Below are 25,000 nucleotides of genomic sequence, written 5' to 3'. Positions count from 1 at the left end.
ACACACTATCTCTCTCGCACACACACATTCTCTCTCTCTCTCACACACACACACACACACACTCTCTCTCTCTCTCTCTCTCACACACACACACACACACACACACACACACACACACACACACACACACACTCTCTCTCGCACACACCCACACACACTCTCTCTCGCACACACCCACATACTCAGATGAAAGAGATGATGCAGGTTTGAACTGTGTTGATAGTGAACACACACACACTGCTGACACTGAGTTTGAGTGAGAAGAGGCGGGTCAGAACCACAGAGTCAGTAGAAACAGTGGAAACTCATAGATCTGAATAATCACTAGTGTCTGATGATGTGCAACACTGATTCTCTTATATCGCTGTAAAGCTGATTTAAAACAATCAGAACTGAATAAAGCGCTGTAGAAATAAAGCTGACTTGACTTGAGAACTGTCTGTCACAAATACATGCTGTAGTACCATGGTAAAATGTTGGACAATGGTAATACCATAAGGTGAAATTGTTGGCTAGCTGGTGTGTCGGGAGACCAGACACACACACACACACGCCCTGAGAATACCGCGGTATAAGCACGGTATATGCCGGTCCGTTACCTTCCGCCGTGGACTGGAAGTTCTGCAGCTCCTTCAGTAAGCAGACCCGGGTCTCCGGGCTCAGGCCGTACACGAACTCCCGGGCCTGGTTCGGCAGGTCCAGCTGCTCGGGTTTGACTTTGCGCCGGTGAGTTCCGAGGAAACATCTGTGTAGGTGACCCGGTCCCGCCGCGCGACCGGTCACGAGCGCGCGCACTAAAGCCAACCGGATCATCACCACAGCACAAATACACGCGAAAGATCCAGACACGCCCAATAACACATGAATGAACGCGACACTATAGCGTCTGTATGCTGTTCATATCATAAACATATCAAAAACAGATGGGCAAAATCAAACGCGCATGTCATACTGCCTCACTGAAACCAAAATAACCCAGTGTGCGCGCGCAGCACCAACGGACACAGCCGACGCGCCTCAAAAAACCGCTTCCATTCTAATCTTTCTCTTCTATTGTGAGATATGTTCCGGCTATGCTGTTAATTTAGCGTTATGATTCATCGTTGTGTGTGATCACTGACAGTTCAACTACGCGTGAGACTTTCCACAAGCTCTGCTCTGACGCCATCGCGCTGATGGTGCATGATGGGAAATATAGTCCTGCGCGGCAGATGCGTCATGGGAAATGACGTTAAAACCGTAGAAAACGTCCTTCGCTGTTCGCTGCTGACGAGTTGGGTTTAAAATCAGGAGACATGAGTGGACATAATTATGCATTTATGGAACTTGAGATAAGAACTTAAGATTTAATGTTGAGTCTTTAAATTTGGAAGCCGCTTTCTGCAACACAAGTGTATATAGTGATAAAAAATGCTTTGGTAAATCTTAAAGGTAACTTTCAGCGGTTAATAAGCAAAACTGGGGCCAGTTGCATAAACCTCTAAGACTAGTCTTACAAGTTAGACATAAAACATTTTTCTTTAAGACACAGCTCTTTTTTAAATCAGTTACTTAAAATGTAGAATAGCCTAATTTGATACCGAAAACTAAGACTGACTGCCCCTAAGTAGCTAACCTAAACCTAAATGTGTACTAGTGGGTCATTCATCCTAGAACTTAAGACACGGTCAGATCATGTTTATGCAACTGGACCCTGCATGCGTCTTGCGGAAGAACATTGTAACCGGAACTACTTTGTATTATGACGAGTCACGCAGGTGCAGTGCTCCTCCGCAGCGGTGGGTCTAAAATAGTCCCAATATAAACACTCATTATAAGCGTAGCGTAATGATTCAGGATAAGACAAAAACTCGGGTTTGGAAGATAGTTTAAATATGAACAAAAAACTACACAGTATACCTTTAATCACGATTAAAAAAAATCATAATTATGACATACTTTGACTTTATGTCATTATGGCTCAAGAAAATGATGACAGTCATAGTTAGGAGATAAAAACTCGAAATTATGACATACTAAATAATAATTTACATTAAAAAGTTTGAGATGTTGAAATTAGGACATTAAATGGTTAAAAAGGTAATAAAAATGTAAATTATGAGTCATTATGAGATTGAAAAGTTGAAACTGAGATAGTCAGATTCATGTCATACCAAGTCATAACTTTCACTTTTTGTGTTATGACATAAAAAAGAAAATTATGATACACTAAGTCATTATTATTACTTTATCTCACATTAATTATTAAAATTATGAAATCATAAAATTGTCATAATTTAATTTTAGTACGCTAAGTTACTTTTTGATGTTAGACTATGTGTCATATACATTTACAAAAGCATGTTTTTTTTTCTTTTGTGGCCCATTAGAAAAGTCCTAATTCTTTTTCGTTTAACTCCGGCAATATCACGTCCTTTAAATGCATTTCACAAATAACAAACTGTGAACAATCCTTACTAAAAATGTTTAAATATAATAACAGAATCAAATCAAAGTATAAAGTTGATAGAAACCTGTGAGAAAACAAACGACAACAAAGACATTCAAAAAATATATAATTAAGTGCAAAGTTCCAGATCAACATAGATTTATCAGCATATTAATTTTTATTTACAAAAGAACTCAAGCTGATTCTTTATTTACATCAGTTCTCTTGGCAAAAAAATTGACAGTTCAGCCTGAAATCGAACACGTGATGGAGTCGTAACACTTCAGGTGTTTAATGAAACATTTTCATGGCATGGTAAACTATCAGAGATTAACAGCTGATTCAGCTTCTCCAGTGCACAACTGCATCATTCTTTTATTACATGTACAAGAATGTACACAATTATAAGAGAGGTCACACAAGAGACCAGTAGTGATCATATCGAGGTGCAGTAGCATGTCACTCTTTATCCGCGATAAACACATGATCAGCCCTTTTATACCAACACAAACACAACATCAGTTGGAGTCGGTGTCGTCGTCGTTGTTAGCGTAGTCGTCCTCGACTAGCGCGACGCCAGGTTGCGTTCCCCACTCGTCCTCGTCGTACTCGATGCTGTCGTTGTCCTCAAGGAGCTCGTTCGCAGGCTCCGCCCCTCCCTCGGCCGCACCCACATCAGCCGCGCCCCCATCCTCAAACTCCGCCTCCGGAGCCGCCGCAGCGTAGCCGTTGTTATTAGAAGCGGCAGCGCGCTCGAGTCCGTCGTCCTCGATGTAAACGCGCTGGTGGCACATGGGACACGTGTCCTGGATGTACAGCCACTTGCGCAGGCAGAGCGCGTGGAAATAGTGGTGGCATGGCGTGATGCGCGCGGACGTAGCGAACTCCTGGTAGCATATCGCGCAGACGTCCTCGATGTCCCGTAGCTGCTCGCCTTTGAGCTCCGGCAGCGAGTTGATCTTCTTCACGGCGGTGCGGCGGTTGATGAACGTCTTCCAGCCGTTCTTAGCCTGCAGGTATATGTTGAAGTACGCGTGGAGGCACATCATGCACGCGCGGATCTTGCTACCCGCTTCGAACATCATAGTGTACGCGCCGTTCCCGAACATGATCACGCCGAACACGAACTCGATTACATTTCCAGTGGAGCGCACGTAGTACACGTAATCGTCCAGCTTCTCCCAGTGCACGTTGTAGAAGCCGTCGATCATGAAGAGTGCGTACACGGTTAGCGACACTAGCACTTTCAGGCAGAGCTCCACGCAGAACGCGGTGACGGCGAACAGCCACGTGTTTAGCACGAACTGATGCCAGAGCACGTAGCTGAGCAGCACGGGCAGCGCGAACAGAGCTAGCGATACTAGCAGGACGGGAACATGTCTGCGCACTGAGGAGACGTGCGACGCGCTGAGAGACATTAGCACCGGATCCGTCATGCCGTGGATGAAGTGCAGGATAGCCGTTAGCAAGAGGCACATGTTCCTGCTTAGCCGCACTAGCCGCTCCTCGGGAATCAATCCGCTTAATCCTGTTTGCAGCGCAAGGATGAAAAACAACACAGGCGCTACGAAGCCTAACCGCTTATCCTCCTCCTCGGTAGAGCCGATGAACGCTAGGATGCTAAGCCCGAGGTAGTGCGCGAGCGAGGAGATGACGGCGCTCATGCCGAGCACGGTTAGCGTAGAGTCGCAGCCGCTGATGATGAGGTTGCCGAGCAGATCCCAGAACACGTCCCATCCTAGAGGAAGCCCGCTTTCAGAGCGCACAACGCGCACCACGTACGCTAGGATCACGGCCTGTGCGGTCATGCGCGTTAGCCAGAATACGCGCAGTATGTCCGGGAAGCGTATGCGCTTCCACGTGTCCTCGAGCAGCAGCTGCAAGCCGTAGATGCGGTACATGTGGCGTAGCAGTAAGTAGACGTAGCGGCACGAGTAGTAAAACCACTTGAGCTTCAGCAGGAGGTTAACGGCGGAGTGCGCCGCTAGAACCGCGCCGGACGCCAGCGCTAATGTTTTCCGCGTGTCCGCTGGCAGCTCCGCCACCATCCCGCACAGCGGCGCCATGATGTCCGCCACAAGCAGGGCGGCGCCGAGCGACTGCACGCTCAGCAGCGCCACGTAGCCCAGTCCTAGCAGTAGCTGCAGCAACGCTAGCGCTAGCCAGAGTGTCGGCCCATTACGCAGCGGCAGCAGCGCCACCGCCGGAGACGTGCCGTAGTAGTTGAGCAGAACCGAGGCCACGCCCAGCAGAACGCCCGCCAGAAGGGTGTAGAACTTAAACAGGGACTTCTGGGAAAGCACCAGAACCACACCGGAGACCAGAATACCTGCAAAACACAGAGAGCATGAAAACTGACCCATGCGTGATGCTAACATCAATATTCACATGGTAATAATGCCTCGCGCTTAGTTTTGCGAGAGAACTGTAGTCACTTCAATAGGAATACGCATGATTTGACACAAATTTCATGGTTTGATTGACTATATTTAGGGCCATGTGATGCAGAAAAAACTGAATTTATTGTATATCGTGGAATTTCAAAGAATTTGTAAATTTTTTTGCTGAATTATTCAAAAGCAGGACAGTACGCTTACCTCATATCGCAATATAGACTCGTGTGTGTAAATATTAAACCTTAAAAACAATATTCAAATATGAATCCTGCATTAACAAACACACACACACACACAAAATAAAATATGAATCCTGTATGTTCAAAACATTTTTCTACCATGTTTTAATTTTAACAGTAAATATCTGTTGTGAAGTTAGTTTAATTTTATATGATTAAAAGTTAAATTAAATTAACGTTTTACGCCTTCATTTGATTGCCAGAAAAATTCAAATACACAACATTTGACAGAAATTAAAAGACAAATATATTAAATTGTTGTTTTTCTTAATTCAACTAATTATACATGCTTTTTGATTACTAAAATGTAATTGAACCATTAGAATTATGTTGCAATTCGACTGTATTTCTGATATATCATACTGAACTAGGCTAAAGTTTACACTATTCACTAGTGTTGCTAAAAATATCGATATTTTTCAAGGTATCGTATCCAAGTCACAAACTCCAGTATCGTGACAACACTACAATACAGGAACCTGTAATATTTATGATTAAAATGAACAACTGACTTGCATACAAACATTTAAATGACAGTTTTAATGACATAGTTGTTGTGTCGTCCAAAAATGTAAACATTTAAACGGTGGCTGTCATGTTCGTGATGGTTCATGAACACATTGTGTGATTATTATTTACATATTATTTATGACTCTTGCGTCATATGAATGAACGGACAGTTTTGACAGTTTCTCTCACGTTATAAACACACTGACGGAGATCAAAGCGCGTGATTAGACTGTCACTGATTCGGTTTCTGCTCCCAGGCCCGGTTTCGCGGATTTAAGCTCATTATCTCTGATTTAAACAGCAGAACCAGAACCTTAGCACTAGAACCCGCCCGATCGCCCCAGATCCCGGTTTGACTGACGGACGGACTCACCCAGCGCGCGGATTAACGCTCTTCCGGCGGTTCCGCTCCATCCGATACCGGGATCCGAGTAGGAGTTTAATATCGCGTCGATTATAAAGATGCTCGGGACCCGCAGAGCCACATCCAGCACGGCCAGAAAGTGCTGACCCAGCCGCCCGTGAGCGGAGGCCATGGCGAGACGCTGCTGTCCGGGAACCGCAGGTTTCGGTGCTGTGACTCGGTTCGATGTCACGCAGGATCTCCACTGGTCGCCATTTTGGCTCTGCTGCTGTTGCTATGTGAGGAACGCGGAAGTGACTAAGCACATGCGCGCGATGCAGAATGCAGAATACAGAATACTACACGACAGAGCCAGAGCGCACACTCGGGTTTATGATTAATAAGAAACAATAATAAAACTCTGTTATTCATATGATTTCTGTTTATTATTAATAATCACATAAATATTTAAACACCTTCAGATATATTTTTATATTTACTAATTTATAATATACAATTTAAATTATACATGATATCCATAACAACAAAATAAAAATCATAAATATTCATGTATCAACTGTATATAACTATTCTTGTTGCACATCTTGTTATTTTAGCTTTTATTAATATATTTAATTTAATTTTAATTTAATTTTCAGATATGTAATGTGCCTTTATGTTTAACTTTTTTATTATCTTTTTTTTAAAAAACATTACTATTTAGAATACATTTATTTCAGGTTTAGTTTTTATTTATTTCCAGTAAGTAATTTTTAGTGCAACATTTCTAATCTTCGTGCAGTTTTACATCCAATATTTGATTTTATTTCAGCTTTACTTTAATTAAAATAAATGGCTTTATTCTAAAATTGCCTTTTGCTTGCTTAGTTGGGGACATTAAATTTAACATTCTACAATATTATTGATCTCCTGCATTGATCATTATATGAGAACTGAACTGAGCTGGACGATGACATCACGGTTTACTCCAGAGCGGCTATATAGACAAATAAACTAAATTAATAACTTATTTTAAACAAAAATGAAGCATCACTGAACTTACTTACGCTGGACTGTGACGCTGTTTTCTTCTAGAAACTCTTGCATTATTCTCCTGTTATCTCTGTAAAGCTGCTTTGAAACACTCTGTTGTAAAAAGCGCTGTATAAATAAAGGTGACTGGACTTTTACAGTAATAACCATGTACAGTACACAGAGTCTTGTCACTTTTATTGTGCATCTTCAGTATAACAGACACGCGTATGGAAATAAAAGTGGTTCTCATGAACTGGTCTTGAAGAAGAGTCTCGTGGTGTTGTCGAGGATGGTTTCACTCAGGTCCAGTGGGTCTTCGTCCCTCACCGCCGCCAGCACCTCCAGAACCTGTCTGATAATCACATTTACACACACAGATTCAGTCATCATATCAGTGTGTGTGTGAGAGTGTGTGTGTGTGTGTGTGTGTGTGAGTGTGTGTGTGTGTGTGTGTGTGTGAGTGTGTGTGTGTGGGTGTGAGTGTTTGAGTGAATGAAAGAGAGAGTGTGTGCGTGTGTGCGTGTGTGTGTGTGTGAGTGTGGGTGTGAGTGTTTGAGTGAATGAAAGAGAGTGTGTGTGTGTGTGTGAGTGTGTGTGTGTGTGTGTGTGTGAGTGTGTGTGTGTGAGTGTTTGAGTGAATGAAAGAGAGAGTGTGTGCGTGTGTGTGTGTGTGAGTGTGTGTGTGTGTGTGTGGGTGTGAGTGTTTGAGTGAATGAAAGAGAGTGTGTGTGTGTGGGTGTGAGTGTTTGAGTGAATGAAAGAGAGAGTGTGTGCGTGTGTGCGTGTGTGTGTGTGTGAGTGTGGGTGTGAGTGTTTGAGTGAATGAAAGAGAGTGTGTGTGTGTGTGTGAGTGTGTGTGTGTGTGTGTGTGTGTGAGTGTGTGTGTGTGAGTGTTTGAGTGAATGAAAGAGAGAGTGTGTGCGTGTGTGCGTGTGTGTGTGTGTGAGTGTGTGTGTGTGTGTGTGGGTGTGAGTGTTTGAGTGAATGAAAGAGAGTGTGTGTGTGTGTGTGCGTGTGAGTGTGTGTGTGTGTGTGAGTGTGTGTGTGTGTGTGTGTGTGTGTGTGTGTGTGTGTGTGTGTGTGTGTGGGTGTGAGTGAGTGTGTATGTGTGTGTGAGAGTGAGTGTTTGAGTGAATGAAAGAGAGAGTGTGTGTGTGTGTGCGTGTGTGTGTGTGTGTGTGTGTGTCTGTCTGAGTGAATGAGTGTGTGTGTGTGTTTTAGTGCGAGTGTGTGTGTTTAGTGTGTGAGTGTTAGTTTTTAATGTGTATGTGTGTGTGTGTGCGTGAGAGTGTGTGTGTTTGTTTTTAGTGTGTGTATGTGTGTGTGTGTGTGTGCGCGTGAGAGTGTGTGTGTTTAGTGTGTGTGTGTGTGTGTGTGTGTGTGTGTGTGTGGGTGTGAGTGAGTGTGTATGTGTGTGTGAGAGTGAGTGTTTGAGTGAATGAAAGAGAGAGTGTGTGTGTGTGTGTGCGTGTGTGTGTGTGTGTGTCTGTCTGAGTGAATGAGTGTGTGTGTGTGTTTTAGTGCGAGTGTGTGTGTTTAGTGTGTGAGTGTTAGTTTTTAATGTGTATGTGTGTGTGTGTGCGTGAGAGTGTGTGTGTTTGTTTTTAGTGTGTGTATGTGTGTGTGTGTGTGTGCGCGTGAGAGTGTGTGTGTTTAGTGTGTGTGTGTGTGTGTTTGCGCGTGAGAGTGTGTGTTTAGTGTGTGTGTGTGTGTGTGTGCGCGTGAGAGTGTGTGTGTTTAGTGTGTGTGTGTGCGCGTGAGAGTGTGTGTTTAGTGTGTGCGCGTGAGAGTGCGTGTGTTTAGTGTGTGTGTGTGTGTGTGTGTGTGCGCGTGAGAGTGCGTGTGTTTAGTGTGTGTGTGAGAGTGTGTCATACGTGATGTGGCAGGGCTCGTTGCGGTCCTTCACGCAGTGTCCCGTCTCCCACTTCTTCTTGGTGGGGAATGAGCTTCTGATCATCTTTGCTCCTGCGTGAGTGTGTTTAATGCCACACCACGGCGCGTCTGTGACACGAACACGTGAAGAAACACAGAACCGTTGTTTCTTGATCATTAAATCATAACAAATCAGTTATATGCATATATAGTGTTCCTGTGATATAAAAAGACTCGGCCTGAACCTGTTTCGATCATTAGTCTGTCCGATGGGATCGACTTCATCACCTCCAGATTCTCTGCTGTTTTCAAAGAGCTAAAATATAGAACTAAAATAATTTTAACGATGAATAAATGGTGAGTTAAGCATCAGTCAGAGACACTGAACTCACCAGCCGTTGATACCGATGTAGAGATCGAGATCTATCAGAGCCGCTGCGTCCTGATGCGTGCCGTCAAACGAGTGAACCTGGGAAACACACGAGGAAACACTGAGGAAATATGGAGGAAACACTGAAGAAACACACGAGGAAACACACGAGGAAACACTGAGGAAATATGGAGGAAACACTGAAGAAACACACGAGGAAACACACGAGGAAACACTGAGGAAATATGGAGGAAACACACGAGTAAACACACGAGTAAACACACGAGTAAATACTGAGGAAACACTGAGGAAACGCACGAGGAAACACACGAGGAAACACTGAGGAAACACACGAGTAAACACACGAGTAAATACAGAGTAAACACTGAGGAAACACACGAGGAAACACACGAGTAAACACACGAGTAAACACACGAGTAAATACTGAGGAAACACTGAGGAAACACACGAGTAAACACACGAGGAAACACACGAGTAAACACACGAGTAAATACTGAGTAAACACTGAGGAAACACGAGGAAACACACGAGTAAACACACGAGTAAACACACGAGTAAACACACGAGTAAACACACGAGGAAACACACGAGTAAACACACGAGTAAACACACGAGGAAACACACGAGTAAACACACGAGTAAACACACGAGTAAACACACGAGGAAACACACGAGTAAACACACGAGTAAACACACGAGTAAACACACGAGGAAACACACGAGTAAACACACGAGGAAACACACGAGTAAACACACGAGTAAACACACGAGTAAATACTGAGTAAACACTGAGGAAACACACGAGGAAACACACGAGTAAACACACGAGTAAATACTGAGTAAACACTGAGGAAACACGAGTAAACACACGAGTAAACACACGAGTAAACACACGAGTAAATACTGAGTAAACACTGAGGAAACACACGAGGAAACACACGAGTAAACACACGAGTAAACACACGAGTAAATACTGAGTAAACACTGAGGAAACACACGAGGAAACACACGAGTAAACACACGAGTAAATACTGAGTAAACACTGAGGAAACACGAGGAAACACACGAGTAAACACACGAGTAAACACACGAGTAAACACACGAGTAAACACACGAGGAAACACACGAGGAAACACTGAGTAAACACTGAGGAAAAACACGAGTAAACACACGAGTAAACACACGAGGAAACACACGAGTAAACACACGAGTAAACACTGAGGAAACACTGAGGAAACACGAGGAAACACACGAGTAAACACACGAGTAAATACTGAGTAAACACTGAGGAAACACACGAGTAAACACACGAGGAAACACACGAGTAAACACACGAGTAAACACACGAGTAAATACTGAGTAAACACTGAGTAAACACACGAGGAAACACACGAGTAAACACACGAGTAAACACACGAGTAAATACTGAGTAAACACTGAGTAAACACTGAGGAAACACACACGGAAACACATACGGAAACACACGAGTAAACACTGAGTAAACACTGAGGAAACACTGAGGAAACACTGAGGAAAAACTGAGGAAACACACAAGGAAACACACGAGGAAACACACGAGGAAATACACCAGTAAACACACCAGTAAATACTGAGTAAACACTGAGTAAACACTGAGTAAACACTGAGGAAACACTGAGGAAACACACGAGAAAACACACAAGGAAACACACGAGGAAACACACGAGGAAACACACGAGGAAATACACCAGTAAACACACCAGTAAATACTGAGTAAACACTGAGTAAACACTGAGGAAACACACGAGGAAACACACCAGTAAACACTGAGTAAACACTGAGTAAACACTGAGGAAACACTGAGGAAATACTGAGTAAACACTGAGTAAACACTGAGGAAACACTGAGGAAACACTGAGGAAATACTGAGTAAACACTGAGTAAACACTGAGGAAACACACGAGGAAACACACCAGTAAACACTGAGTAAACACTGAGTAAACACTGAGGAAACACTGAGGAAACACTGAGGAAACACTGAGGAAACACACGAGGAAACACACGAGGAAACACACGAGGAAACACACCAGTAAACACTGAGGAAACACACGAGTAAAAACACACGAGGAAACACTGAGGAAACACGGAGGAAACACACGAGTAAACACTGAGGAAACACTGAGGAACACAAAGGAAACACACCAGTAAACACTGAGGAAACACACGAGTAAAAACACACGAGTAAACACTGAGGAAACACTGAGGAAACACTGAGGAAACACTGAGGAAACACACGAGTAAACACTGAGGAAACACACGAGTAAAAACACACGAGTAATAACTGAGGAAACACACGAGTAAACACTGAGGAAACACAAGTAAACAAACGAGTAAATACTGAGGAAACACTGAGGAAACACACGAGGAAACACATGAGTAAACACTGAGGAAACACACGAGTAAAAACACACGAGTAAACACTGAGGAAACACACGAGTAAACACTGAAGAAACACTGAGGAAACACTGAGGAAACACACAAGTAAACACTGAGGAAACACTGAGGAAACACTGAGGAAACACTGAGGAAACACTGAGGAAACACTGAGGAAACACACGAGTAAACACTGAGGAAACACTGAGGAAACACACGAGTAAACACTGAAGAAACACTGAGGAAACACTGAGGAAACACTGAGGAAACACTGAGGAAACACTGATGAAACACTGAGGAAACACACGAGTAAATACTGAGGAAATACTGAGGAAACACACGAGGAAACACTGAGGAAACACTGAGTAAACACACGAGTAAACACACGAGTAAACACACGAGTAAACTAGGGCTGCAACAACTAATCGATAAAATCGATTATAATCGATTATGAAAATCGTTGTCAACGAATGTCATTATCGATTAGTTGGTCTGCTTACGTCACGGGGAGCGTTTACTGGTACGCACACACACGCAAGGTCTCTCTCCCTCAGGCGCTCTGCCGAGCGCGCGCGCTACACGGTTTGGAGCAGTCTCTTCTGTCTCGCATGCGCGCTCTAGATTTCGGGAGTTTGAACTAATTCGCGGGCATCAGGGAGCCGCAATCAATATGCGGGAGACTCCCGGGACTTCCGGGATCTTGGGATGTCTGTATTTTGTCTCGAGCATCAGGTTGCGCAATCAGTTCGCTCGCAACGTAAGTGATGGATTAAAATAGCGCTACCGCAGAAATAGGTTAAATTAAAACGGTCTTTACAAAGCGAAGCACTAAATATAAAGGCAGTTAATAACAGCAGCAGTAAAATATTGACTTTTAGTCACTGTACTCAGTGGTTTTCAGCGAATGCTTGTGCACTAATGCATAATTTCTCCTGTCCTTTACTCAAGACTGTTAGCTTGCTGGGTAACGTTACCTCCATTCCGTTCTCTTTTTATAGCATTTGTCTACTAAGTTTTAATTGTTTTTCAAACGCGATCTACTGCGGCTCTACGTTCACACAATTGTTTTCAGTCTTTCTATATTTATTTAATCAATTTATCCTTATATTATTCTTTTATATATTATATATAATATATATTATATTCTTTATCCTTATATTCCTTATATATAATTAATTTTAAATAAAAATTAAATGAATTATATATTTTAGATGTTTTTAGTTTGTTTTTAGTTCAGATATTCACATCTGAACAACATGTCTGTGTAAATTTGTTTTAACAAAAATTGTGTTAAAACATAATATGTTGGATATCATTTTTTTAACAATAATCATGTTTGTCAACTTGCCATCAGCAATTATCATTAAAAACAATGCAAATATTGATATTAGTAAAACTCAATGTGTGGCTTTTGCACTTTTTAAAGTACACTTTTACACATAAATACCCTGATTTACGGTTTTATTTAGTTATAATAAAAAAAATCTAATTTAATTTCTATCCGATTAATCGATTAATCGAAAAAATAATCGTCCGATTAATCGATTATCAAAATAATCGTTAGTTGCAGCCCTAGAGTAAACACACGAGGAAACACACGAGGAAACACTGAGGAAACACACGAGGAAACACTGAGGAAACACTGAGGAAACACCCGAGTAAACACTGAGGAAACACTGAGGAAACACACGAGGAAACACACAAGTAAACACTGAGGAAACACTGAGTAAACACTGAGGAAACTCACGAGTAAACACTGAGGAAACACTGATGAAACACTGAGGAAAAACACGAGTAAATACTGAGTAAACACTGAGGCAACACTGAGGAAACACACGAGTAAACACACGAGGAAACACACGAGTAAACACTGAGGAAACACTGAGGAAATACACGAGTAAACACTGAGTTAACACTGAGGAAACACACGAGTAAACACTGAGTTAACACTGAGGGAACACACGAGTAAACACTGAGTAAACACTGAGGAAACACTGAGGAAACACTGAGTAAACACTGAGTAAACACTGAGGAAACACTGAGGAAACACTGAGGAAACACTGAGGAAACACACGAGGAAACACACGAGGAAACACACGAGGAAACACATGAGGAAACACGAGTAAATACTGAGGAAACACTGAGGAAACAAACGATGAAACACTGAGGAAACACTGAGGAAACACACGAGGAAACACAAGGAAACACTGAGGAAACACAAGGAAACACTGAGGAAACACACGAGGAAACAAACGAGGAAACACTGAGGAAACACACGAGGAAACAAATGAGGAAACACTGAGGAAACACACGAGGAAACACTGAGGAAATATGGAGGAAACACTGAGGAAACACTGAGGAAACACACGAGGAAACAAACGAGGAAACACTGAGGAAACACACGAGGAAACAAACGAGGAAACACTGAGGGAACACACGAGTAAACACTGAGTAAACACTGAGGAAACACTGAGGAAACACTGAGTAAACACTGAGTAAACACTGAGGAAACACTGAGGAAACACTGAGGAAACACTGAGGAAACACACGAGGAAACACACGAGGAAACACACGAGGAAACACATGAGGAAACACGAGTAAATACTGAGGAAACACTGAGGAAACAAACGATGAAACACTGAGGAAACACTGAGGAAACACACGAGGAAACACAAGGAAACACTGAGGAAACACAAGGAAACACTGAGGAAACACACGAGGAAACAAACGAGGAAACACTGAGGAAACACACGAGGAAACAAATGAGGAAACACTGAGGAAACACACGAGGAAACACTGAGGAAATATGGAGGAAACACTGAGGAAACACTGAGGAAACACACGAGGAAACAAACGAGGAAACACTGAGGAAACACACGAGGAAACAAACGAGGAAACACTGAGGAAACACACGAGGAAACACTGAGGAAATATGGAGGAAACACTGAGGAAACACACGAGGAAACACTGAGGAAATATGGAGGAAACATGAAGGAGAAAGAGGAAATATGGAGGAAACACGGAGGAAACACTGAGGAAACACCAAGAAAATGGAGGAAACATGAAGGAAACACTGAGGAAATATGGAGGAAACAGGAAACACTGAGGAAAAACACTGAAGAAATATGGAGGAAATGCGAAGGAAACAAGGAGGAATCACTGAGGAGATTTTGAGAAAACATGGAAGAAACAGAGGAAGCATGAAGGAAACAGAGGAAATATTGAGAAAACTAGAAGGAAACACAAAGGAAACATGAATGGAGAAAACGGGGGGAAAATGGAGGAAATATGGAGGAACCGTCATGATGCCAAAGGAAACAGGTCACACTCACCACTCCACCGACACACCGGTCTCTGTTCCTCTTCATGATATCTGTGAGCGACACACACACACACACACACACACACACACACACACACACACACACACACACACACACACACACACACACACACACACACACACACACACACACACACACACACACACACACACACACACAGAGTTTAGTCACACACACACAATATCACACACATGTTTCCAGAAGAGACTCCATACCAAGGAACTGTGTGTGTGAGTTCCTGCAGTGGAGGAACATGGGTAACCGAGTCTCTTCAGCCAGATCAAACTGCAGCTCGAAGTATCTGTGTGAGCCAAACAAACGAGATAAACATAATCAAACACACCACAAACACACAAGATCAACATCACCACAAACACACCACAAACACACAAGATCAACATCACCACAAACACACAAGATCAACATCATCACAAACACACCACAAACACACAAGATCAACATCATCACAAACACACAAGATCAACATCATCACAAACACACCCAAACACACAAGATCAACATCACCACAAACACACAAGATCAACATCATCACAAACACACAAGATCAACATCACCACAAACACACAAGATCAACATCATCACAAACACACCAAAAACACACAAGATCAACATCACCACAAACACACCACAAACACACAAGATCAACATCATCACAAACACACAAGATCAACATCACCACAAACACACAAGATCAACATCATCACAAACACACCACAAACACACAAGATCAACATCATCACAAACACACAAGATCAACATCATCACAAACACACCCAAACACACAAGATCAACATCACCACAAACACACAAGATCAACATCATCACAAACACACCCAAACACACAAGATCAACATCACCACAAACACACAAGATCAACATCATCACAAACACACAAGATCAACATCACCACAAACACACAAGATCAACATCATCACAAACACACCACAAACACACAAGATCAACATCACCACAAACACACCACAAACACACAAGATCAACATCATCACAAACACACCCAAACACACAAGATCAACATCACCACAAACACACAAGATCAACATCATCACAAACACACAAGATCAACATCACCACAAACACACAAGATCAACATCATCACAAACACACCACAAACACACAAGATCAACATCACCACAAACACACCACAAACACACAAGATCAACATCATCACAAACACACCACAGACACACAAGATCAAAATCATCACAAACACACCACAGACACACAAGATCAACATCATCACAAACACACAAGATCAACATCATCACAAACACACAAGATCAACATCATCACAAACACACAAGATCAACATCATCACAAACACACCACAGACACACAAGATCAACATCATCACAAACACACCACAGACACACAAGATCAACATCATCACAAACACACCACAGACACACAAGATCAACATCATCACAAACACACCACAGACACACAAGATCAACATCATCACAAACACACAAGATCAACATCACCACAAACACACAAGATCAACATCATCACAAACACACCACAGACACACAAGATCAACATCATCACAAACACACAAGATCAACATCATCACAAACACACAAGATCAACATCATCACAAACACACAAGATCAACATCATCACAAACACACCACAGACACACAAGATCAACATCACCACAAACACACAAGATCAACATCATCACAAACACACAAGATCAACATCATCACAAACACACAAGATCAACATCATCACAAACACACCACAGACACACAAGATCAACATCATCACAAACACACCACAGACACACAAGATCAACATCATCACAAACACACCACAGACACACAAGATCAACATCATCACAAACACACAAGATCAACATCATCACAAACACACAAGATCAACATCATCACAAACACACAAGATCAACATCATCACAAACACACCACAGACACACAAGATCAACATCACCACAAACACACAAGATCAACATCATCACAAACACACCACAAACACACAAGATCAACATCATCACAAACACACCACAAACACACAAGATCAACATCATCACAAACACACAAGATCAACATCATCACAAACACACCACAAACACACAAGATCAACATCATCACAAACACACAAGATCAACATCATCACAAACACACCACAAACACACAAGATCAACATCATCACAAACACCACAAACACACAAGATCAACATCACCACAAACACACAAGATCAACATCATCACAAACACACCACAAACACACAAGATCAACATCATCACAAACACACAAGATCAACATCACCACAAACACACAAGATCAACATCATCACAAACACACAAGATCAACATCACCACAAACACACAAGATCAACATCATCACAAACACACAAGATCAACATCATCACAAACACACCACAAACACACAAGATCAACATCACCACAAACACACAAGATCAACATCATCACAAACACACCACAAACACACAAGATCAACATCACCACAAACACACAAGATCAACATCATCACAAACACACCACAAACACACAAGATCAACATCATCACAAACACACAAGATCAACATCATCACAAACACACAAGATCAACATCACCACAAACACACCACAAACACACAAGATCAACATCACCACAAACACACAAGATCAACATCATCACAAACACACCACAAACACACAAGATCAACATCATCACAAACACACAAGATCAACATCATCACAAACACACCCAAACACACAAGATCAACATCACCACAAACACACAAGATCAACATCACCACAAACACACAAGATCAACATCATCACAAACACACCACAAACACACAAGATCAACATCACCACAAACACACCACAAACACACAAGATCAACATCATCACAAACACACAAGATCAACATCACCACAAACACACAAGATCAACATCATCACAAACACACCACAAACACACAAGATCAACATCATCACAAACACACAAGATCAACATCATCACAAACACACCCAAACACACAAGATCAACATCACCACAAACACACAAGATCAACATCATCACAAACACACAAGATCAACATCACCACAAACACACAAGATCAACATCATCACAAACACACCACAAACACACAAGATCAACATCACCACAAACACACAAGATCAACATCATCACAAACACACCACAGACACACAAGATCAACATCACCACAAACACACAAGATCAACATCATCACAAACACACCACAAACACACAAGATCAACATCATCACAAACACACCACAAACACACAAGATCAACATCACCACAAACACACCACAAACACACAAGATCAACATCATCACAAACACCACAAACACACAAGATCAACATCACCACAAACACACAAGATCAACATCATCACAAACACACCACAAACACACAAGATCAACATCATCACAAACACACCACAAACACACAAGATCAACATCACCACAAACACACAAGATCAACATCATCACAAACACACAAGATCAACATCACCACAAACACACAAGATCAACATCATCACAAACACACCACAAACACACAAGATCAACATCACCACAAACACACAAGATCAACATCATCACAAACACACAAGATCAACATCACCACAAACACACAAGATCAACATCACCACAAACACACAAGATCAACATCACCACAAACACACAAGATCAACATCACCACAAACACACCACAAACACACAAGATCAACATCACCACAAACACACAAGATCCACATCATCACAAACACACAAGATCAACATCATCACAAACACACCACAAACACACAAGATCAACATCATCACAAACACACAAGATCAACATCACCACAAACACACAAGATCAACATCACCACAAACACACAAGATCAACATCACCACAAACACACAAGATCAACATCACCACAAACACACCACAAACACACAAGATCAACATCACCACAAACACACAAGATCCACATCATCACAAACACACAAGATCAACATCATCACAAACACACCACAAACACACAAGATCAAAATCACCACAAACACACAAGATCCACATCACCACAAACACACAAGATCCACATCACCACAAACACACAAGATCAACATCACCACAAACACACAAGATCAACATCACCACAAACACACGAGATCAACATCATCACAAACACACAAGATCAACATCACCACAAACACACAAGATCAACATCATCACAAACACACCACAAACACACAAGATCAACATCACCACAAACACACAAGATCAACATCACCACAAACACACAAGATCAACATCACCACAAACACACAAGATCAACATCACCACAAACACACAAGATCAACATCACCACAAACACACAAGATCAACATCATCACAAACACACAAGATCCACATCATCACAAACACACAAGATCAACATCACCACAAACACACAAGATCCACATCATCACAAACACACAAGATCAACATCACCACAAACACACAAGATCAACATCATCACAAACACACAAGATCAACATCACCACAAACACACAAGATCAACATCACCACAAACACACAAGATCAACATCACCACAAACACACCACAAACACACAAGATCAACATCACCACAAACACACAAGATCAACATCACCACAAACACACGAGATCAACATCATCACAAACACACGAGATCAACATCATCACAAACACACAAGATCAACATCACCACAAACACACAAGATCAACATCACCACAAACACACAAGATCAACATCACCACAAACACACGAGATCAACATCATCACAAACACACAAGATCAACATCATCACAAACACACAAGATCAACATCACCACAAACACACAAGATCAACATCACCACAAACACACAAGATCAACATCACCACAAACACACCACAAACACACAAGATCAACATCACCACAAACACACAAGATCAACATCACCACAAACACACGAGATCAACATCATCACAAACACACAAGATCAACATCACCACAAACACACAAGATCAACATCACCACAAACACACAAGATCAACATCACCACAAACACACAAGATCAACATCATCACAAACACACAAGATCAACATCACCACAAACACACAAGATCAACATCACCACAAACACACAAGATCAACATCACCACAAACACACAAGATCAACATCACCACAAACACACCACAAACACACAAGATCAACATCACCACAAACACACAAGATCCACATCATCACAAACACACAAGATCAACATCATCACAAACACACCACAAACACACAAGATCAAAATCACCACAAACACACAAGATCAACATCATCACAAACACACAAGATCAACATCATCACAAACACACAAGATCAACATCATCACAAACACACAAGATCAACATCAGCAAAAAAAAAAAAAAAACAGCTTTAAAATGGGAAAAACACTCACTTCAGTTGAGTTTCTCTGGGACAAAACTCCAACCGGTCAAAATCTGTGAAGCATTGGAAGAGAAAACCAGTTAAACAGATCAACTGATGATCATTACCTACTTCTGATTAATGAATTGTTTACTTGGGTAGTTCTACATTGTCAGGAAAGCAGTAAATGTGATATATTTCCCTTAAGATTGGCATGATGGTTTACCGAGGCCACACTCTCCCACAGCGACCACCTTCTGTGTGTTACTAAGACTCAGCTCCAGCAGAGACGACAGGTACTGATCCGAGCCCAGCGAGTCGAACTCAGAACAGCGGGTCGGGTGACAGCCCACCGTGCTGAAGAACTCCTCTACATACACACAAAGACACACACATTACTGAGTGTCCGCAGATCTGCAGAGATCCCGCATGGAGTGATGTTACCTCGGGTCTGAGCAAGTGTGAGCGCGTCTCTGCTGTCCTCCAGGGATCCTCCAGTGATGATGAACTGAGGAAACATCATGATCAACCTCAATACTGCTCAGATATCACTTATTAATGATGAACACTGAGGAAAATATGGAGGAAACACGGAGGAAACAGAGGAAACACTGAGGAAAATATGGAGGAAAATATGGAGGAAACGGAGGAAAATATGGAGGAAACACGGAGGAAACACAGAGGAAAATATAGAGGGAAATATGGAGGAAACACAGAGGAAACAGAGGAAACACTGAGGAAAATATGGAGGAAAATATGGAGGAAACGGAGGAAAATATGGAGGAAACACGGAGGAAACACAGAGGAAAATATAGAGGGAAATATGGAGGAAAGTATGGAGGAAAATATGGAGGAAACACTGAGAAAAATATGTTCAGATATCACTTATTAATGATGAACACTGAGGAAAATATGGAGGAAAATATGGAGGAAAATATGGAGGAAACGGAGGAAAATATGGACGAAACAAAGAGGAAAATATGGAGGAAAATATGGAGGAAAATATGGAGGAAAATATGGAGGAAAATATGGAGGAAACGGAGGAAAATATGGAGGAAACACGGAGGAAACACAGAGGAAAATATAGAGGGAAATATGGAGGAAAGTATGGAGGAAAATATGGAGGAAACACTGAGAAAAATATGTTCAGATATCACTTATTAATGATGAACACTGAGGAAAATATGGAGGAAAATATGGAGGAAAATATGGAGGAAACGGAGGAAAATATGGACGAAACAAAGAGGAAAATATGGAGGAAAATATGGAGGAAAATATGGAGGAAAATATGGAGGAAAATATGGAGGAAAATATGGAGGAAACAATGAGGAAACGGAGGAAAATATGGAGGAAAATATGGAGGAAACAATGAAGAAATGGAGGAAAATATGGAGGAAAATATGGAGGAAACAATGAGGAAACAATGAAGAAATGGAGGAAAATATGGAGGAAAATATGGAGGAAACAATGAAGAAATGGAGGAAAATATGGAGGAAAATATGGAGGAAACAATGAAGAAATGGAGGAAAATATGGAGGAAAATATGGAGGAAACAATGAAGAAATGGAGGAAAATATGGAGGAAAATATGGAGGAAACAATGAGGAAACGGAGGAAAATATGGAGGAAAATATGGAGGAAAATATGGAGGAAAATATGGAGGAAAATATGGAGGAAAATATGGAGGAAAATATGGAGGAAACGGAGGAAAATATGGAGGAAAATATGGAGGAAAATATGGAGGAAAATATGGAGGAAAATACGGAGGAAAATGTGGAGAAAACACTTGAGGAAAATACGGAGGAAACACTGAGAGAAATATGGAGGAAACACTGAGGAAAATATGGAGGAAACACGGAAGAAAATATGGAGGAAACACGGAAGAAAATATGGAGGAAACACTGAGGAAACGGAGGAAAATATGGAGGAAAATATGGAGGAAAATATGGAGGAAAATACGGAGGAAACATGGAGGAAAATATGGAGGAAAATATGGAGGAAACACTGAGGAAAATATGGAGGAAACACAGAAGAAAGAGTGAGGAAAATATGGAGGAAACACTGAGGAAAATATGGAGGAAACACAGAAGAAAGAGTGAGGAAAATATGGAGGAAACACTGAGGAAAATGTGGAGAAAACACTTGAGGAAAATATGGAGGAAACACTGAGGAAACATGGAGGAAAACATGGAGGAAACAGAGGAAAATGTGGAGGAAACACTGAGGAAACACAGAGGAAAATATGGAGGAAACACTGAGGAAACACCGAGGAAAATATGGAGGAAACACTGAGGAAACACAGAGGAAAATATGGAGGAAACAAGGAGGAAAATATGGAGGAAACACTGAGGAAAATATGGAGGAAACACTGAGGAAACACAGAGGAAAATATGGAGGAAACAAGGAGGAAAATATGGAGGAAACACTGAGGAAAATATGGAGGAAACACTGAGGAAACACAGAGGAAAATATGGAGGAAACACTGAGGAAACACAGAGGAAAATATGGAGGAAACAAGGAGGAAAATATGGAGGAAACACTGAGGAAAATATGGAGGAAACACTGAGGAAACACAGAGGAAAATATGGAGGAAAATATGGAGGAAAATATGGAGGTAACACTGAGGAAAATATGGAGGAAACACTGAGGAAACACAGAGGAAAATATGGAGGAAACAAGGAGGAAAATATGGAGGAAACACGGAGGTAAATATGGAGGAAAATATGGAGGTAACACTGAGGAAAATATGGAGGAAACACTGAGGAAACACAGAGGAAAATATGGAGGAAACAAGGAGGAAAATATGGAGGAAACACGGAGGTAAATATGGAGGAAACACTGAGGAAACAGCGAAAAAAAAGGAAACTGATGAAATCACAGAGGAAACAAAGAAAACACTGAGGAAATATGGAGAAAACACAAAGAAATCTAAGGAAAAATAGGAAACATGGAGAAAACGCACAGTAAACTGATGAACTTACAGGAGAAACATAGAGAACACGAAGGACATATGGAGAAACACTGAGGAAACAGAGAAAACATGGAGGACAAACGAAGAAAACAGAGGAAATATTGAAAAAGGAAGGAAACATGTAGGAAAAAGGAAATATTGAGGAATAAAACAGGAAACACGAAGGAAACACTGAGGACCTAATTTTTGCTTAAATATCATTGATGGATGATGATGACCTTTGCTGACCTTCTGCACGCCGACCTTCAGCGCTCTCTCGATGACCTGAGGAAAATCATCTGAGAGACACAACAGACGTCACACACTGTGATCTGCTCTGAAACAACATGACACGCGTATAAAGTGTGTGACAATACACTCATCAAGGAGAAAATCTGCCCTGCATTCATCCCGTATCACTTGGAAAGCAAGTGTACCTAATAAAGTGGCAAGTGAGTGTATTCTTCATTTTTAATAGCAATGAGTTTTCATGTTGACATTACCTTCATGTTTCTGAGTTCCTCTATAGACTCCTCTGAACATTGAGTCTGTTAGATTGATGCCAATATCTGCAGACAGAGACAGATATACAGTACACGTGTTTCTTTATGAGTGACAGTGTCATAAACCTTCATGTTTCAGTCCTTCTGCTGAAAGATCATTTCTTAAATGATCAGACACATAATAATAATCTCTCACCTATGAATCTGAAGTTTGCCATTGTGATTTTTGCAGAAGTAGAGAAATAAAACCTGCACGCGCTTCTCAACGCGCCCATAAACACAACAAACACGTGGTCGAGTGGGCGGGGCTTCGCGACCCGGAAGAATCTCTAGTTGGAGGATCGATGGTCTATTCCTACCGTCTATGAATAATTCTAGGTTGGTTGGATTTGAATGGCATACTTGCATAATATTTCATATGGCAGAGACAGTAAAGTAGTGTGCTATTATAAATTCAGCCAGTTGTCTAAATTGCATATAGACTGATGTCACGTCTCACGTGTTTCTGTTACTTTCCTCAGCGCTGTTCAGGATGGACCAATCAGAGGAGAGAAAGCTGCGGCGGATTTACATTTAATGTCAGAATGGAATAAATATGTATTTTAACAATTGTATTCTCCAATGCGGGGGGTTAATGTTTTTGATGATTTTTATCAAATATCCTCGTGCGATGGACCCACATCCTAAACTTTAAAAGGCTACTATATATATATATTTATATATATATATATATATATATATATATATATATATATTTGTTTGTTTAAAGACCCAATTGATACTGTGAAAAAAGAATCGTATAATTATGTGTATAATATTACTTTTCTAACCACCATAGTAATGTACTGTGTGATGTGTCGTTCTTTAAATCAAATATAATAAATTTTTATTTACTTATTTTCAAATGTATTTATGTATTTTTTATTTTATTTTACACTGGCCACAAAAACATTCCAGGTTTTTTAATGTGTATCGAGCGCCACCTGGAGGACAAATATATCATAACATTACACTGTATTAATGTGTGTGTGTGTGTGTGTGTGTGTGTGTGTGTGTGTGTGTGTGTGTGTGTGTGTGTGTGTGTGTGTGTGTGTGAGATTCATGGATACTGAAATGAAAAGTACAGTAAAGAT

General features: G+C 41.3%; 3 protein-coding genes across 5 annotated transcripts in view; all 3 read right to left on the bottom strand.

Annotated features, from left to right (window-relative positions):
- Window positions 1-1,209, bottom strand: part of LOC143748455 (transmembrane protein 65-like) — a 14,261-nt gene extending 13,052 nt beyond the window's left edge. Inside the window, exon 1 of the mRNA XM_077240498.1 lies at window positions 600-1,209. Coding sequence (XP_077096613.1) covers window positions 600-813 — 214 coding nt within the window. The 5' untranslated portion in view covers window positions 814-1,209. The remainder of the gene's footprint in view (window positions 1-599) is intronic.
- A 1,374-nt stretch (window positions 1,210-2,583) lies between these two features.
- Window positions 2,584-6,236, bottom strand: LOC143748452 (E3 ubiquitin-protein ligase RNF139-like). Its single transcript, XM_077240494.1, has 2 exons — window positions 5,947-6,236; window positions 2,584-4,757 (listed from the first exon to the last, which is right to left on the bottom strand). Exons 1-2 carry the CDS (start codon window positions 6,107-6,109, stop codon window positions 2,947-2,949), a joined length of 1,974 nt encoding a protein of 657 aa, XP_077096609.1. The 5' UTR covers window positions 6,110-6,236; the 3' UTR covers window positions 2,584-2,946.
- Window positions 6,237-7,129: 893 nt separating this feature from the next.
- On the bottom strand, window positions 7,130-24,200 carry LOC143748450 (deoxyribonuclease TATDN1). 3 transcript variants are annotated; one of them, XM_077240491.1, is made up of 12 exons: window positions 24,064-24,200; window positions 23,868-23,933; window positions 23,614-23,663; window positions 20,860-20,923; window positions 20,642-20,785; window positions 20,447-20,489; window positions 15,186-15,271; window positions 14,959-14,999; window positions 9,216-9,292; window positions 9,069-9,139; window positions 8,826-8,952; window positions 7,130-7,303 (listed from the first exon to the last, which is right to left on the bottom strand). In XM_077240491.1, the coding sequence occupies exons 1-12, from the start codon at window positions 24,140-24,142 to the stop codon at window positions 7,198-7,200; spliced, it is 954 nt and encodes a 317-aa protein (XP_077096606.1). In that variant the 5' UTR covers window positions 24,143-24,200; the 3' UTR covers window positions 7,130-7,197. The 3 variants fall into 3 exon arrangements, with proteins under 3 accessions (XP_077096606.1, XP_077096608.1, XP_077096607.1); XM_077240493.1 differs by having other exon boundaries at window positions 7,130-7,299; XM_077240492.1 differs by lacking the exon at window positions 7,130-7,303 and adding an exon at window positions 8,674-8,701 and having other exon boundaries at window positions 8,802-8,952.
- Window positions 24,201-25,000: the final 800 nt, after the last annotated feature.

This window comes from Siphateles boraxobius, unplaced genomic scaffold (genome assembly GCF_051911475.1).
Source record: "Siphateles boraxobius isolate OS27281-9 unplaced genomic scaffold, OSU_SipBor_1 234, whole genome shotgun sequence".
In the NCBI taxonomy this organism is placed as follows: Eukaryota; Metazoa; Chordata; class Actinopteri; order Cypriniformes; family Leuciscidae; genus Siphateles; species Siphateles boraxobius.
The sequence above is the reverse complement of the archived record's forward strand: the minus strand, read 5'-3'. Positions and strand labels throughout refer to the sequence as shown.